The sequence below is a fragment of the Anthonomus grandis genome, chromosome 12 (genome assembly GCF_022605725.1).
Source record: "Anthonomus grandis grandis chromosome 12, icAntGran1.3, whole genome shotgun sequence".
NCBI classification, from domain to species: domain Eukaryota; kingdom Metazoa; phylum Arthropoda; class Insecta; order Coleoptera; family Curculionidae; genus Anthonomus; species Anthonomus grandis.
This window is the reverse complement of record NC_065557.1, coordinates 16,794,176-16,810,907: the sequence shown is the minus strand read 5'-3', so window position 1 is coordinate 16,810,907 and position 16,732 is coordinate 16,794,176. Positions and strand designations below refer to the sequence as shown.

The 16,732-nt window shown below is 27.2% G+C and overlaps 1 protein-coding gene across 1 annotated transcript in view; it reads left to right on the top strand.

Annotated features, from left to right (window-relative positions):
- Positions 1-1,797: 1,797 nt before the first annotated feature.
- LOC126743338 (uncharacterized) overlaps positions 1,798-16,732 on the top strand; it is a 37,071-nt gene continuing 22,136 nt past the window's right edge. Inside the window, exons 1-6 of the mRNA XM_050450375.1 lie at positions 1,798-2,020; positions 7,304-7,501; positions 7,575-7,763; positions 9,805-10,187; positions 13,667-13,735; positions 13,808-13,982. Coding sequence (XP_050306332.1) covers positions 1,852-2,020; positions 7,304-7,501; positions 7,575-7,763; positions 9,805-10,187; positions 13,667-13,735; positions 13,808-13,982 — 1,183 coding nt within the window. The 5' untranslated portion in view covers positions 1,798-1,851. The remainder of the gene's footprint in view (positions 2,021-7,303; positions 7,502-7,574; positions 7,764-9,804; positions 10,188-13,666; positions 13,736-13,807; positions 13,983-16,732) is intronic.

Genomic DNA, 16,732 nt, shown 5'->3' with positions numbered 1-16,732 from the left:
CAACAGTACTTGCATAGGTATCCAAAATAAAAGTTTGTCCAGGAATCGGATATGTGAAAAAATTGGAGATTCGCATAGTGCTCTTTTTAACCGTCAAAATGCTTCTTCACAGTCTGTTGACCAACTAAATACCATTTTGTCCTCCGTGAGCTTATATAGAGGCTTTGCAAGATTAGCGAAATTTCTTCCAAATCTTTGGTAATAGGTACAAAGTTTCAGAAAGCTTCTTAACTGGTGTTTGTCAGTGGGTCGTGGCTAATTAAGCAGCATTTTTTAGGACTTAGCTTTAGGTTGGCCTCTCGGAGTTTAACAAATACCTTTTAAATATTCTTCAAATGATCTTCTTTAAGTTGTAAAACTCGTTCCTCTTGTTTTCTGTTTAGTTCCTCCTGCTCCTTTTTAAGATTATCTTTTAAATTAAGTAAGTCATCTTTTATGGTTCGAATCAGATCTTCATTTTCTTTCTTTAGGTCATCTTTCATGGTCCTTATCAGGTCTTCATTTTCCTTCTTCAGGTCAGATTTAATTGTCTTTAGTAAATCTTCCTGTTTTTTATCTCGCTCTTCTTGTTCTTCCCTCTGTTTGCGGTCTCGTTCTTCTTGTTCTTCCTTCTGTTTATGGTCTCGTTCTTCTTGTTTTACTTTTTGCTCGTCAAACTTCCTTAATAGCAGCTCCATCAATTTCTCGGTCTCCATCTTGGCTTGGCTTCTTGTTAAAGGCATTCACTAAAATGAGCTTCCACATATCTTTTACTTCTGACACCAATTGTAACGAAATTCGGGAAGACACTTTTTATTGTCAACGTCAAAAACACTAACCTAACTCGCCTTGACTGTCGTTCAATTGTTTCCAAGGTAAAAAACTGACTAAACAATTAAAACTGAATGAATTGTCACGAAGCGCGTCTTTTCTAAAACCCGATGGAATAGTTTTGAAATATTTAGAATTATCTTCATTGTTTTTGCCGAAAGGGACCATTTAGGAGAATACTGATAGTCAAAGTAAGCAAGTATACAAATTCTAGAAAATTAGAACTACAGGGATTTACAATAATATAACCTAAATAACCTAAATTGGGGCCAAAATGGGGCTCTCGAACAAGATGAACTACTTAAAAACTAAACACTATAGATAAAAATAATAAACCAAACGTAAGTAGAACCCTAAAGAAACCGAATCAAGTTTAACTACAGAATACTAATAAAAGTAGTACAAAAACTAGGAGAATAATTAACGTATTTACATTTTCATAATAATATATTTACTAACCATTGATTACTGATTATAAAGAGGAGGTCTAGTCATCTACTCGCACACATCTCTAAGCTTAACGCATGTGGTGTATTCACAACTATCACAAATAAAAAATAAATTAACAAATACGATGGTTGGTGCAACCTTCTGAACAAACCAAGATATCCTGTAAAGAGCTTCATGACAAAGAGAACTTAAATGTATGTTTATTATGTTGCTTTCAGCAAACGTTTAAAAAAATTAGTAGTTAATAATTCGTATTTTATAAACCTGTTTCATAACGTTAGTCTTATTTGCTCTGTTTAACAAAGGTTATTAACAACTTTTTTTTTAATTTATTTTCTTTCTATACATGTATGTTTTTTAAGCTTTATTTCTTAAAATTCTTATACCTTTACATACCCCAGAGTATTGCGGTCGAGTCAAGTCCATCAGTTTATTTATAGCCATAAACATCTATTTCATGCAATCAAGCCTATGTGCATTAATCTATAATTATGGAATACGTCCTTGAATCTTCATAAAACCGGATAACAAGTAAGTTATTTATCATTTGCCGCTATTCACAGTCACGCGAGCAGACTTGTGCGAAACAAAATGATATCAATTGGACAATTTGTTTTTGCAATTATTATTGCAGTGTTAAGTTTTGTAGCATTTTATGCTCAAAAATTATACCGTGCGAGGAAACTTCTAACAAAATGGTTACCACAAGGCCCTGGTTATCCTATTATAGGGTCTGTAATGGAATTTGGTCCCAGTACAGGTAATTTTTAATATAATTAAAAAAGATTTCGTTAATTATTAATTCTATAATTTGTTAGAGAATTATATTTAAGTATAAAGCACGAAATCTTTAAAGTATTTTTAATACACCATAATATTTTAAAAGTTTTTATATTTATAAAATGCTGCGGGAAAGCTATTTTCAGCGTCAAATTATTATTGTAAAAAAAATACGTAATAGCTTTTTTTTTCAACTTAAATTCCTTATAACTTTTGCAATTTTTCATGAGCATAATTCTTTTTCTAGAGCTATGTTCTAAACATTATTCCGGATCCATAAAATATTAAAATACATACGTATCTTTAGAACCCTTAAATATATTAATAACTTTTTTAAATTATTGACTACAATAATAGCAGCACTTAGAAATATATATTAGTTTTTGCATTTTTATCAAATTTGGAATAATTAACTTAAAGATTTATTATAAGTTTGGTAAAAATGAGTGATTCTTATAAATAATTAACTAAAATAATACATATTTTAAAAAAAATATTCGATTTTAAAAATGACAGCTAGTTTGAAACATATTGTTAAAATATGTTTAATAATTAATATAATTTATTATCGAATATATTTTTATACTCTCAAGCCTACTATTAAAAATACCTTTAGCCTCTCAATTGGGTTGAATAAAAAAAATTTAGAAACATTTATGTGTTTTATTAAAAAAAAAGATTTACACGAAACACAAAAAAAAATTGACTCTAAGAATTTAATTTTTGTTCCTGATTTTATCGTAAAGTGTAACAAATTTAATAAAGCCTCTAATTATAAATAAAACAACATAGACCTGATATAAATTGCATAGTAGAACAACCAATAATAATTACGCTTTAATAAACTAATGAATAAATAATTTTTTAATTAGTTTAAGTTTATTAATGAAAAGTAATATTATAATTTACTTAAACCTTTTTGTTAATATAATAATTTTGTTCAATCTAATAATATTTAATAAAAATAATATTTTTTTTTACATTTAAAGAATAATAATTTAGTATCAAATTTGTAAAATAATCTAATTTAAATAATTCATTCTAATAGCTGTCTATTAACAATTATCTCTAATATGATTTAAGGAATAACATCAAAATATGTCATCTATTATATCCAGATTATCTGAATTAAGTACATAAAAAATTATGGATAGTCATTTATAATAATATTTTATATGTTTTACAGTAGATTTATATGTTTGGCCTGCTAAAACCTTAATATTATATCGATATAAATCTTGAAAACGTTCACATAATTACTGCAGGAATATAAAGATTGTTTATGTTTTTTAATTAACCATGGCCTTGGATATATAGATTATTATTAGAAATGACGACCATTTTACTGCATAAAATCTTCCTACATGCTAATATTAAGTCATCAAAATGTTATTAAAAAATTACTTGAAAATAAGATATATCGTTCATGTTTAAGCAAATTATAGAAAATTATTATTTTTTTAATTTTCACTATTAAAAGTTAAATTATAAAGGCTTGTTTTTACAAACCAAATTATATATTAGGTGATTTAACACAGTAATAATTAAATATGTAATTTTCAAGTACATAATTAATTATGTTACATGGTCAACCAGTTTATGGGCGAACAAAAAAAAGCACATCTAACGGCACTGCAGTATTCTTGATACTTGTTGTTTTCTGCAATGTTGATTAATAAAAACAATAATTTCAATTTCGATAATGTAAACTCAGAATTTTTCACTTATTTCAAGTGTTGCATGTTATAGCTACACTTGGTTTGTTCTATAATATTTAAGTTTTATTATTTGGTGTTTATAGCTAATTTTTATGAGCTTAATTATAGGAAAGTGCATATAATAAGGCTTAATTCTATAATTTTAATTATGTTTGTAAATAAAAATATTGTAACAGTAATAGTCATTGTTAATGGAACTTACTGACCTTGCATGTACAATTTTTTTATTGTGAAAAACTGTAATTATTTAAATTACAGTACTTGCCTTCTTATAATAGATTTTAATAAAAATTAGCAAAGTTAGTATTACTGGCTATTACAATTCGAAATATATTTGGATTTAAATAAGAAAATTTAAGTGGAGTGTTTAAAATGCTTAACAAACCATGAAACTAATATTGCTTTTAAAAGTTTTTTTTTTCTTATTGGACTTTCTATTTAGAATATTTTATGAAGTATTAAGTCAGAATAACGAAATACATAACAAAGTATATATTTATTTATCGTATATGCGACACGTGAACTCATCGCAATAATAAAGTTTTTTTAGCAGTTTTTTTTAAATTAATTGACATCATACAATATAGTTAATTTTTTATTTATCTGACTTATATGGATGGTTACCTGACTGATATTAATAAAAAATTAAAAATTATTAGATAATTTTTTTTTTGCATTTTGCTTGCAATATATGTTAAGAGTTCTTATATTTATATAATTTAAATGACTGAGAATATGTTACATTTTAGCATTTGAAGTGCTGGCCCAGATTTCTATTATAAAATAGCTTCTAAATTTCTTCACATATAATCGTTATTTTTGACTACTAGTCTAGGGAATAGTTAGTATTTATTCCTAGACATTGATTCATTATAATAATTATTTCAATTAATAAATAATAATAAGAAATATTTTTTGAATACTTTAGTATTGAAAGCAATCATGTACTTATTCTTTCCAATATTAATATTATTATTATTATATTAATAGTACAAGTGCATAAAGCAAACTGTTTAGTGGGATATCATTAACTTGTGTTCCACCTGCAATATTTTCTAAGGCTTTTGTAAATATTTCATCTGAGTAAAAGTAGAAAGAGGCATTGTCGTGACAAATTTTAAGTAATAGAAGTACATCAAATCAGTGTTGTATTTCCACTTAATAAAAATACCGAGACCTAAATTCAACTTTTTTTTCTTTTTTCTTTAAAAGAAAAGTGAATAAGTTACATGAATTGATTAAAAGGATCACACACTGAGAAAATATTATGTTGACATTGTGATTAGGATGATACATAATAACAGAAACCACCAACAATAGTGATATTTCTAATTAAAATCAATAATACTGGAAACTCGATGAACTAGTAGTTGTTGTATCAAGCTATGAGATAAATAAAAAAAAATTAATTTCTAAAAAGCATTATTTTTGTAATTACCTGAATAAACGTCAAAATATCCATTCAGATTACTAGAGACCAATAACTTTGGAAGAGGCAAGGAGATACTCTGGTCTAGGAAATTGTTAGGCTCTGGGTAAACTTTAAGCAATACTAAGACATTGAAAGTAGCGCTCGTGAGTACTAAGCACTCCTCAATGACGTAGTTTGTGGTTTTTTCCATCTCCTAACATTAATGGTAAAATCTTCAATAGCGTCTCTCCATTAGAAGGAGAGGACACTATGCAGCGTGTGACCCGATTTCAGTATCATTAGACTCAAGAGCCCGACTCGCCAAAAACTTAAAGCCTATATGGAGTCCTCATGGACACGAAATGTATTGCAAGATCCAAGACTCAACAAAGTAGTATTGAAAGGCTCTATTTAAAGCTTTAGTTGGGCCGTTTGCATAAATTCTGTGATGATTTCAAGGCGTTAGTCAAATACTGTCCTGCAGTATTTTAGCTGCATGCCTTCTAGAGATGCAATAAGCGCTAAAGTTACATCTCCTTGTGAAAAGTATTCAATGTAACAAAAAAAGCTAAATCAAATAATACTAACTTAAGTGACAAATATATACTCATATGAGAGATTTATCAAGAAATTTGTTAACCGTTAATTTTTGACAAGCAAGAAAATTGCTAGGTTAGATAACATTTTGATTGAATTTATTGTTTGATTATAATAAAGGACATAAAGATTGCCGTTTATATTACACTAAAGGATGATAAACTTGAATAAGAGAAACTTACTTTTTTTCATGCATTTGAAACATTTATTCATGTATACATATATTTAAATATTTTACCAAAAAAAAATGCTAAAAATAGCTCTAAAAGTACTACTCGATTAAGATTAAGGCGCTATGGCTATGCACAACAATGGTTTTTTTAATGCGAAAAGTGGCAAAAAATTACCAAGCTACTAGATATGAAAGATATAAAAGAAATAAAGAATTTAGAAATATTTTTTATTACAAGAAAAGCCGATGGTTTACCTTTTCCTCTAAAAAAATATTAAGTTCAAAGCTACGGATGCTTAAAAACTGCGTAAAAATTTTTTAAAAAAATTCTACGATGGTATTAAATTTTCTGAAAAAATAAGTTTTTCTCCATCAGCTTTACCATCCTGTAGTGTTAAATTTTTAAGTTTAGGACATATATTCATACGAACTTTTTTGATTGATTTCATTCAAGAAACACGGAGTTCTGTCGCAAATTTAAAAAAACTTATATACAGATTATAAAAACATGATATATATTTTTTTATTCGAGTTTGCAAATTTTAGTAGCTACACTTATTCAGAAGGATCAAAGTTCACAGACCAGAATCTTATAATAAATATAATTATCATAATTTTGGTAAAATTGATGACTTTAAGCAATTTTAATTACCACACTCATTCACAAGGTCGGTTAAGATTCAGGTGCCGAGATTCTAAAACTGTCAGAAATTAAAGAAGAAATAAAATTATCACTAAATTCCGCAAGAGTATATTCAAATGTGTTAGCCATAAAGTTAATAAAGACAGGTTAAGGCTTAAAATGCTGTTTTATGAATTTGTCCGTATTTTTTAGGTACCTAGGTCTTATATGATTCTGCCACAGATCAAATTAGGATTCATATTTGCATCAAATGAGATAATTTGTGGTTCAAAAATATTGTAATTCCATTTCAAAATTTACTTTTTGCGTAGCTTTCTTAGCCTGTATAATCTAAAAAATGCGTTTGCGGTTATTTCCAGCTAATGATTTCAAATCTAAAAACAAAGCATTTTAATTTATAATTTGCTGGTTCAATTTAGGTTCTTATATAAACGAACGTCCGAATCTACGAAACGCAAGGTAATTTCTTGAATTAAACTTACATTTAAAAAGCTAGTAAAATATAGTTGAATTATATGCGCTTATACTTATATCTTCTAACAATTGATTTTCTAACCTTCGAGCAATACTTTCATAGATTTCAAAGAAACCAAATTTGTACAGGCCGATCTGCACTTACTAGATTAGATCTTTTCTATAAATCCATTATAATCATATCTAAGTCATCTAATTATTTTATAAAAATAATTTTTTGTAGTTATATATTTTTTTCTCTTTTTCAGAGATATTAAATAATTTTACACGTCTCACTAACAACCCAAAAAAATCTGTGTATTTGGAGGCTTTCCACGAATGGCTAATCGTGACTAGAGATTATGATTTGTTGGAGTTCATAATGTCCTCTCATGAGCATATAACAAAAGGTTCTGATTATGATCATCTGGTTCCCTGGCTTGGCAATGGGCTGTTGCTTACTGATGGTAAGTACTAAATTTATCTAAAAAGGTATTTTAATTAAAAAGAATCATATTTTTGGATTTTTTTTAATTTTAGGAAAAAAATGGAGAAGCCATAGACGAATTATCACACCAACGTTTCATTTTTCAATTTTAGAACAGTTTGTAGAAATATTTAATTCGAACGAAGATATTTTTATAGAAAGACTAAAAAAAGAGGCTGTAGGGAAAAAGGGAATTGAGATATATTCTTTAATATTAGACTGCGCACTTGACATTATTTGTGGTAAGTAAATTTTATTCGTTTTTCATTTTAATTTGAATTTCAAAAAAAAAACTATAATTAGAGCTATTTTGGAACAATTTAAAAATTATGAAAGTAGTAATTTTTGTGTTACACACCCAAGTAGTTTTTTACCGACGACAACCACATAATGACCAATGACGTTGCACCTCGGGTGAAAATTAGTTATTTAGAAAACGATTTTTTCCAAACTCCTGGACAACGTTGTCTTAATATTGATCTTGACTTTAGTTAAGATACGTCATCATTACAGCATTTACATTACATTACAAAAACAACGTTTTAAAAATGTTTACCTTTTAAAAAAAGTTCGGTTACGTCGAATATTTGTGTCAATTTGTTATTGTCGTCTGCTCAACCTTGTTATAATAAACTAAGTCGTAAGAATTTTTAGTTAAAATAAAAACATTTTTACGGCGTCGCCAGTAGCCCTTTCGGCAACGATGCTTCTTTATAATAAATGACTACAAATCGAATCTCTTAATTTATATACAAAGACTATTATAAAAAATTTCGTATAGGAATGGAGGACAAGAATTCTTTAATTTCTTGTTACATGCTACTACACCTCTGGTTTTTGCTATCCGGCAGCTCATCACTAGGATAATGAGAAGTCGGCACCTAAAAAAAGAAGAACAATACAAACAAAACTATATTTTTAATAATATGTTTTTTGAAATGTGATAACAAAAAATAAGAATATTTATTTGCTGTTTGCCGTTGTTTTTTCTAGGATTCTAACATGAAAATTATCTGCTTCTATAACACGCTCGTATTTTCTTCATATAGTTTTATTTGGTATCTTTGCAGCTTTTTACTGGTGTTTATGGACTTCTCTTTTTATAGGGGGCCAGTATACTATCTCATTTTCCTCTCATTTATAGGGCACTGGTTCCACGTCTTTCTATTTTTAATGTACAACACTTTAAAGTGTTTAGGCTTTGCTTGTTTTTATTTTTTATACAATAACTTGTTATAAGTTAATTATGAAATATAAATTGATCAAAAAATATTACCAAAAAAAATTATATGACAACTGACAATTCAGGCGGCAGAAGACATGTGCAGTAACAGTTTTGCAACATCTACTTTTTGGATTATAAAGTTTAGTGTTTGGTAGACCATTATTTAAATTGTCCTACAATCAAAGTTGAATTGATGCCTTTTATACTACGATGCCATGTTTAAAGCTGAATTGCTTAAAAATGTGCTTGGCCATTTAAAACGTAAACAAAAATTTAAATTACATTTTCAATGGTTGGCATCTCTAAATTGGTTTTTGAAAAGTAATCAACATATATGCTGTTTGATTCAATTTTTAATAAAGATAAATTTAAGGCAAAATCGATGATTTTTTCAATAATTTATATTTTTGTTTAATGATGATTATTTGGCAACGGATGTAAGACCCGCGAGTTCTTTGTCATAAAGTAGAAGAATATCTGCCAGTAAAGTGAAATCCGTTGTTAAAATTGGTTTGATCAGAGCTTCATTTTCCACAACTAAAATAGAGCATTTAGAGCTATAGTAACACCAATCAATTATTTTGTTTAAAAATTTACTATTTCCTGAATATCACCGAAAGTAAAATTTTATTCGACACTCGAGAGGGCGCTAATGCAGCCGATTTTAAGTTAATTTATTAACGTTTACCTACTGTTACGCCTAAGCATTTCAAACACTTAAAAATTATTGACCAAATTGGTGCTAAAACTGTTTTTACAACCCTAAAAAATAGGGCTGTAAAAACATTAGTTTAAGGTTATTCGAGCCACGTGTGTTTAGTTGCTAAACTTTTTTTTAAACCGTTGTCACATCATTAAATTGCTGCTTGGGTGATTAAATATGCTTATTTAGATTTTTCTATAAGTTTTTATTAATTTATATAAAAAGTGGATATGACGTTTCTATTATTTAGATATATCATTTCCATTTATTATTAATTTAAATTCTCTTTTTGAGCAATTTATTGAAAAATATTTTATTTAATTATTAAACAAAATATAGTTCTTAATATTTATAGAAACTGCTATGGGTGTTAAGATGGGGGCACAACAGAAAAATAACCAAGAATACACTGAGGCAGTACGTGGTATGTGTGAAATATTTACCACCCGAAATGCATCACTGTGGCAAGGGTTCGAGTTTCTCTTCAGGTTTTCAAAGGATTACAAGCGACAACAAAAGTGCCTAAAAGTTCTTCATGATTTCACAAATAATGTTATCGAAAGGCGAAAACAGGAACTTGAAAAAAAACATTCCGAAACTACCGAAGAGGCTACGGATGAATTAGGAAGAAAGCGAAGGAAGGCATTTTTAGATTTACTTTTAGAATCTAAAGACGAAAATGGTCAGCCATTCAGTCAAGAAGATATAAGAGAGGAAGTAGATACTTTTATGTTTGCGGTAAGAAATATTTTTCGGGAATAAACATGTTTATTAATAAACATTTACCTTTCTACATAATCTATTTGGTATCATGTTATTACGAATTAATGTTGTGTTCAGTCACGTTTCAATTGCCTTAACTTTAACCAATGAAATTTTAGAGATAAACTAATCGGATCCACCAACATTTGTCAGTAATAATAAAACAACCAGGCATATTGTTAATTGTATGAAAAGATCTATTCACTTAAAGAGTTAGTAACTAATAATAATAATAATAATAATAATAATAATAGTAATAATAATAATAATAATAATAATAATAATAATAATAATAATAATAATAATAATAATAATAATAATAATAATAATAATAATAATAGTAATAATAAATCGTCTTTTATTAGATACCACAAAATACATAAGTAAGTAGTATAAAACATTAATTTAATATTTTAATGGTATAGGTGCAAGCAGTGGCGAAGTCTAGCTGCAGTAGCTATTGATACTTAACCACTGAAGCACCATAGATGGCTTATTTACTAATACGCTATAAACAAAAGAAAATTAAGATTTACACTTAAAAAAGATAAAACAAAAATACATTGTGTTTGGCTAGCAAACTTAAAGTAATGACCTAAAAGTACCCAAAATAATTAAAAAAAAAAAACTAATAATGTCTAAATATTACAAGTTTTAGACAAAAGATAATATTATCATTTTTAAACAATAATAATAATCATTGTAACGCATAAAAAATTTAACAGAATAATAATTTAATAACTGATGTACTCACTTTTCATAATTCCTGGTTTATAATAAAAACTTTAAACGCTTTTTTAAACTTGGTCATATACCAAGTTAAAAAGTTAAGTTAAAGATCTTAACCTGTCAGGAATTCTATTATATAATTTAATACTGTTATATACAAAGCTTCGTTTAAATAAGGCCGTCCGATGACGAGGAATAGTAAATAAACTTGAAATACGTAGGACTCGTGAATGTACGAAAGTTCTTAAAACAAATTTATCTTTTAATGAATAAAAAGCATTGGGGCATGTCATTAATTTGTGAAGAAAGTTACCCACATGAAGAGCTCTACAATCTTCCATTCTTAATCATCCCAACTCCTCAATTTTAGCACTAATACGGTCATACTTTCTTAAGCCAAATATAAGTCTAGCGCAAGTACTTTGAACTTTCTGGATTCTATACTTTGTGTTGATATCCAAGCATGGTCCATAACTAAAACTGAAGTTTTTTAAATACTTGGAATAAAGATATAGAGAATCGTTATTATAGTAATAAGAGCATATACATTTTTAAAAAGCCTGCTAAGATTTCTGGAATTTTAGTCTTTCTTCGATAATACGTAAAAAACAGTGAAATCTGTGATCATGAAATTTAAATAATAATATTTTACTTGGGTTTTATGACAAGGATATAAGATTCGAGGTTCAAACCTATAAGTGAGGTTTTTTTATTATTTAACCTATACGCTATTAGTAATATTTTAAGATTTATTAACTTTACTTTTACTTCGATCACCATGGAAAATTAGCGCTTTCTAGGTTTTTGTTACTATTTATATGGTTCTAAATAGGTAGTACAAACTAGAGCGATACTAACAAGTGTAAATCAACAATTTTATTTTGTTCATTAGTTAGTTCCTCGCTAGGAATGTAATTATGTTATTATTTTTTCGATCATAATTAGTTATATAGATACAGCTACTATTTTAGGCTTTTGCTATTTGGTTATTAAAAATATTTTAGCTTCACTTTTTGATAATGACAGAAGTAATCATACATTTGTTATTGATTATAAAATATTTGAATAATTCTTCTTCTGTTCCTGAAAGTAAGGCCATTCAATTCTTTTGCAGACACCGCTACTGACCATTATCTTAATAAATAAATTTGCTGGCGTACCTCAGGGAATACGCAGCTTGTTTTGCTCTTTTTAAACGAAATTAATAATTTAATATTTAAATTGGATGAGCTATTTGTTTGTTAAAAATTTTAAGATGTATTATCCTGTTACTTTAATAAATATCTTCATATCTCTTTATAAAAGTATTTACCGGTGAATAATATCAATTTAGTCCACTAAAGCATACATAGTATACAATTTTTAAGACTCTATGAAATAATAGACCTAATGTTAAATAACAAACCTATATCCTTGAGTCATATAAATAACATTGTACAAATAGTAGTAGAAACCTTAGCGTGATTAATAAAATATATAAGGACTTTTTTAGTATAGACTTTTATGTTTATACTTAAATGGAGAGGTCTTTTATACGTCTCTATTATTTGGGCTCACCAATATCAAATGTTTGCTAATCATAATAAGGTATCCAAACTACTGCTTTTAAAAGGATCAAATGGAATGTTCTAGTTAGTTCTCAAATTATAAATGACGTGCTAAATTATAACAAAATTCAATCTGAACTTGATTTTAATGTTGAACGATATACAAAGATACTTTACCAAGTTTCGTGCACATACCCAAACTAACCAACATTATCCAATTTCTAATATACAATGATATTTTAACGAACGAGGGTTAAATAAACTCATATCGGTCAGTAGTGTATTTTAAAAAAGAACTATGTTGGCTTCATAATATAAAACTATTTATTCTTATTATACTTTAGACCTAATATTAAGACAAAACTAATTTACCGTTAAAAACAGCTGTAGTGTTTTTAAGTATTCTCCATGATAACCAATACACTTTTTGCGTATGGTGGAGCTGATTTACTATATATAGGTATAGAGTATAGGTATAGGTATAGAGATCGGAAAACAAAATTTTCTTGAGAAGTGAAGATAAAAAGAAATCAACTGGTGCTAAACTAAAAAACGCCATAAAGGATGATCTAAAGAAATAAAATAACATTTATTTAAGGTTTTAGTCAGTCAAATACGTAGTTGTTTTCGCTAATGACTTGTATTCGAATAATTTTCTTCATATCAATTGACACGAGCATGTTGATGCTAGGAACTGATGCTTCTCTTACTAATTTTCAAGGATATCTCAAGTAATTTCTTGTACAGCGTCAATGCAAAGTAATCTCATAAGTTCATCATAGTTTACTTGACTTGAGCCTAATATTTAAATACGGATCTATTTATATTTTTTTATTTTCCTACAAACACAACCCATTTCTAATGAATTACCAGGTAGAGCAATCGCAATTTAGCTAATATATAGCGCCATTTTTCAGATTTAAAAAAACAATAGCCATTGTTTGTTTTAATTTCTTTTTGCAAAGTCCCAATTTCCAATATGGTTAAGAGAATACAAATATACTAAGCTTTACGTTACCACTACCAGAAATATAGGGTTAAATTTGATTTTTTGAACATTTCTTTTTTGTTAATAACTGCATTTATAATGGTAATTTTCACTACGTTATAATTGATATAGATACTAAAATCTACAATTTTTTTATAATTTTTATTAATAAAATTATTTTTCTATTTTAGGGCCACGATACTACTTCGTCAGCAATAGCATCTGGATTAATGATTCTATCAAATCGTCCAGACATACAGGTATAAAGTACATCTCAATATTACTACTATTTCAATTTAATAAGTTTCAATTGTTTATTTGTTTTTTATTAGAATACAATCCGCGATGAGCTAAAGGCAATATTTGGGAAAAATAAAGATAGACCAATGACTTATCAAGACATCCATGATATGTCATACTTAGAATTGGTAGCAAAGGAAATATTAAGGACGTGCCCTCCAGCACCAATTATTTCACGAAAACTTCAAAAAGACGCAGAATTTAAAGGTTTGCAAAGAATAAATATATTAGATCAGAGACCCCTATTTTAAAATGAGCTTAAATAAATTAATACTAAAATCCCATATAAAGTAATATCGATTTATTATTATTAAATTGCAATAATAAGAACTTTGCATAATTTGGTTTAAATCAAATTTTTACAATATACTATTTATTTATGTATTAATTTAATTATATTACTCATTTAAAAATTTTGTCTTTAAAAATAATATAAAGGTATATCGATCATTTAATATTGTACTTTGTCCAATAATTTAAACACTGGCGACCATAACTAATTCCTTTTTCAATTTTTTTATTAGAACTAACTAATTATTGACTGTATATAAAAAACATTTAATTCATCGAACTATAGCTCTAGCTATTATCGAAATTAAATAAAACTTCAGTTTTTTTTAAAGGTATAATTGCTAACTACTTTCATACTCTTATTACCTTTTTATGCCATGGAAAATGATTACGTGTTGTTCTTACCTGTAAACAAGAATTATTTATTATTTAACAAATAAAATTATTATAACAATATTTTTCTTAATTAATTATTCCGTGTAAAACTATAAGACTACCATAATTTAAATACTTTTAATAAATTTAAATATTTAAAGTAACTTTTTCCTCAAACAATATAAACAAAGTGTACCATAGATAATCATGATAAACGTATAATAAAATTAGTAAACACAGTGATGAAAAATAGTTTTTATTTATTTTAAATTTAATACTCATTAATTCATATTAACACTTATCGCTATCTAAAGAAAGCCTTCATTCAGTTTTATTATTAAGCACTTAGTTTTAATTCTTTCTGGTTGAGATAACAAATAAATGTATAAATGCAAACATTACAAAATATTGGAACCACATGAGATCACATACACTTTAATGATATTTTAAAACTTGTTGATATTCCAATAGCAAATCTGGATATCTTAGATGGTTAACAGAATACCGCATTTTATCTCACCTTTGTACGTCAGTATTTTGTTTTAAAGACATTAGAATAATGTTCCTAGGGTGTTACCTGATGTTAGATATTTTTATAGCCTTATAATAAAAATATTTTTTCGTTACTACAGATGTAGGTTGTGATATAAAACGAATCTCTATAGGTCGTAGTTGCTTGCATTTTACCAAAATGGAGTCTCGAAACAAAGGTGCGACAGTGTATCATGTGCGACCAATGTATGGACAGACTTGCTAATAATTTAGCCAATTTACTTAATAGAAAAATAACCAGAGAAGTAACATAACTAAAAAGATAAATAAAGCAATAAAATTTAAGGTCATGATCCATAATCATGCCAAGAAATTTGTTAGAGGAACCCCCACATTAAACAAAATTAATGATCTTCTCCTTACCTAAGCTTCTTTCTCTTCTTCGATTATATCTTGCAGGATGCATTTAGAAAAGGGCAATTTTAGTCTATCCAAATAAGATTTAATGGTTATATACTGGAATTAGAGAAAAAATTTCAGCAGAAAAAAAGTGAATTGCAATCTAGTTAATCAACAACAATGTGGGTAAAAAATCAAACACTCCATTTTTTAAAATTCCTGCCGTTATCAAAGCATATCTTCCATCCTTAATTTTTTATATCTCAAACTCTTTGCTTTAATTGTAAAAATTAAATAATAAATGTATGTTGATTGTGAGAAAATTACGAGTTTAGCGAATTATAAACAAAAAATTTTGTCATTGAGTAATAAAATTAAAATAAAAAATATTTAATACAAATTACAAGAAAACACAGAAAACATGGGATTTTAAACTTACAAATATGATGTGAAAGGCAAAAAAATGTTTCTATTAATGTGTCATCTATTTCTATTTATATAAAAAAAAATTCGGTTCTTAGTTTTTTTTAATTTCGAGCTTCGAAATTAAGTCTTTCTAATATTATAGATATCTAGTTTTTCAAATCAATTTTCAAATTGGGCAAATATAAGTATATTTCGAGGTATGCTATAGTATTATGTAATATCTACCACGACTTATATCGTATTATTATCGATTATATATAGTATTATCTCGTATATTTTGCAAAATATACGAGAACAATGTTTATATATATATTATTAAACAAGACTGAATAATATTAAATACTAAAATTATCGTATATAGAAATAGACTGAGGTTAAAATGTTAAGCTTTCAAAAAATGGGGTGCTACTTTTAATTTTTTTTAAATTTCTGTTTTAAATTTGTGTAAGAAATGCGCAAAAAAATCCCTCAAAACTTTGGCCCTTCATATATTTAATATTGAGTATTGTCGCACAGTATGTGAAAATATTTTTTTTTAAATATTATACTTAAACTTTGATTTTATATTTTGAATTTTATAGTTCAGCGACATTTAATGGTATCTTGGCAAAAGTCATGCTTTTCTCAGAATTGAAAGTTTATCAAAAGTGCTCTTTCAAACTTATACCAGCGAGATACTACACAGAAAATCAGCAAAAAAAATTTAACTTCATATTGACTACTCCAAACTAGAGGTGTTTTATGCGTTACTTAGTGCTTTTATATTCCTAAATCCCGATAATTAGGCACTATAAAAGCCCATATCGTATTGACGTTATTACACATATTTTTCAGTTATTGTACAAATGCTACCTTAGTGTCCAAACCAACGAATCAGCATTTAAAGCACATCGTTTAAGTTTGGCAGAACATTATTCAAAATCGATTGGATTTCTTATTCTTGTAAAAGTAACCACCTTGCATTTAGAAAAAAA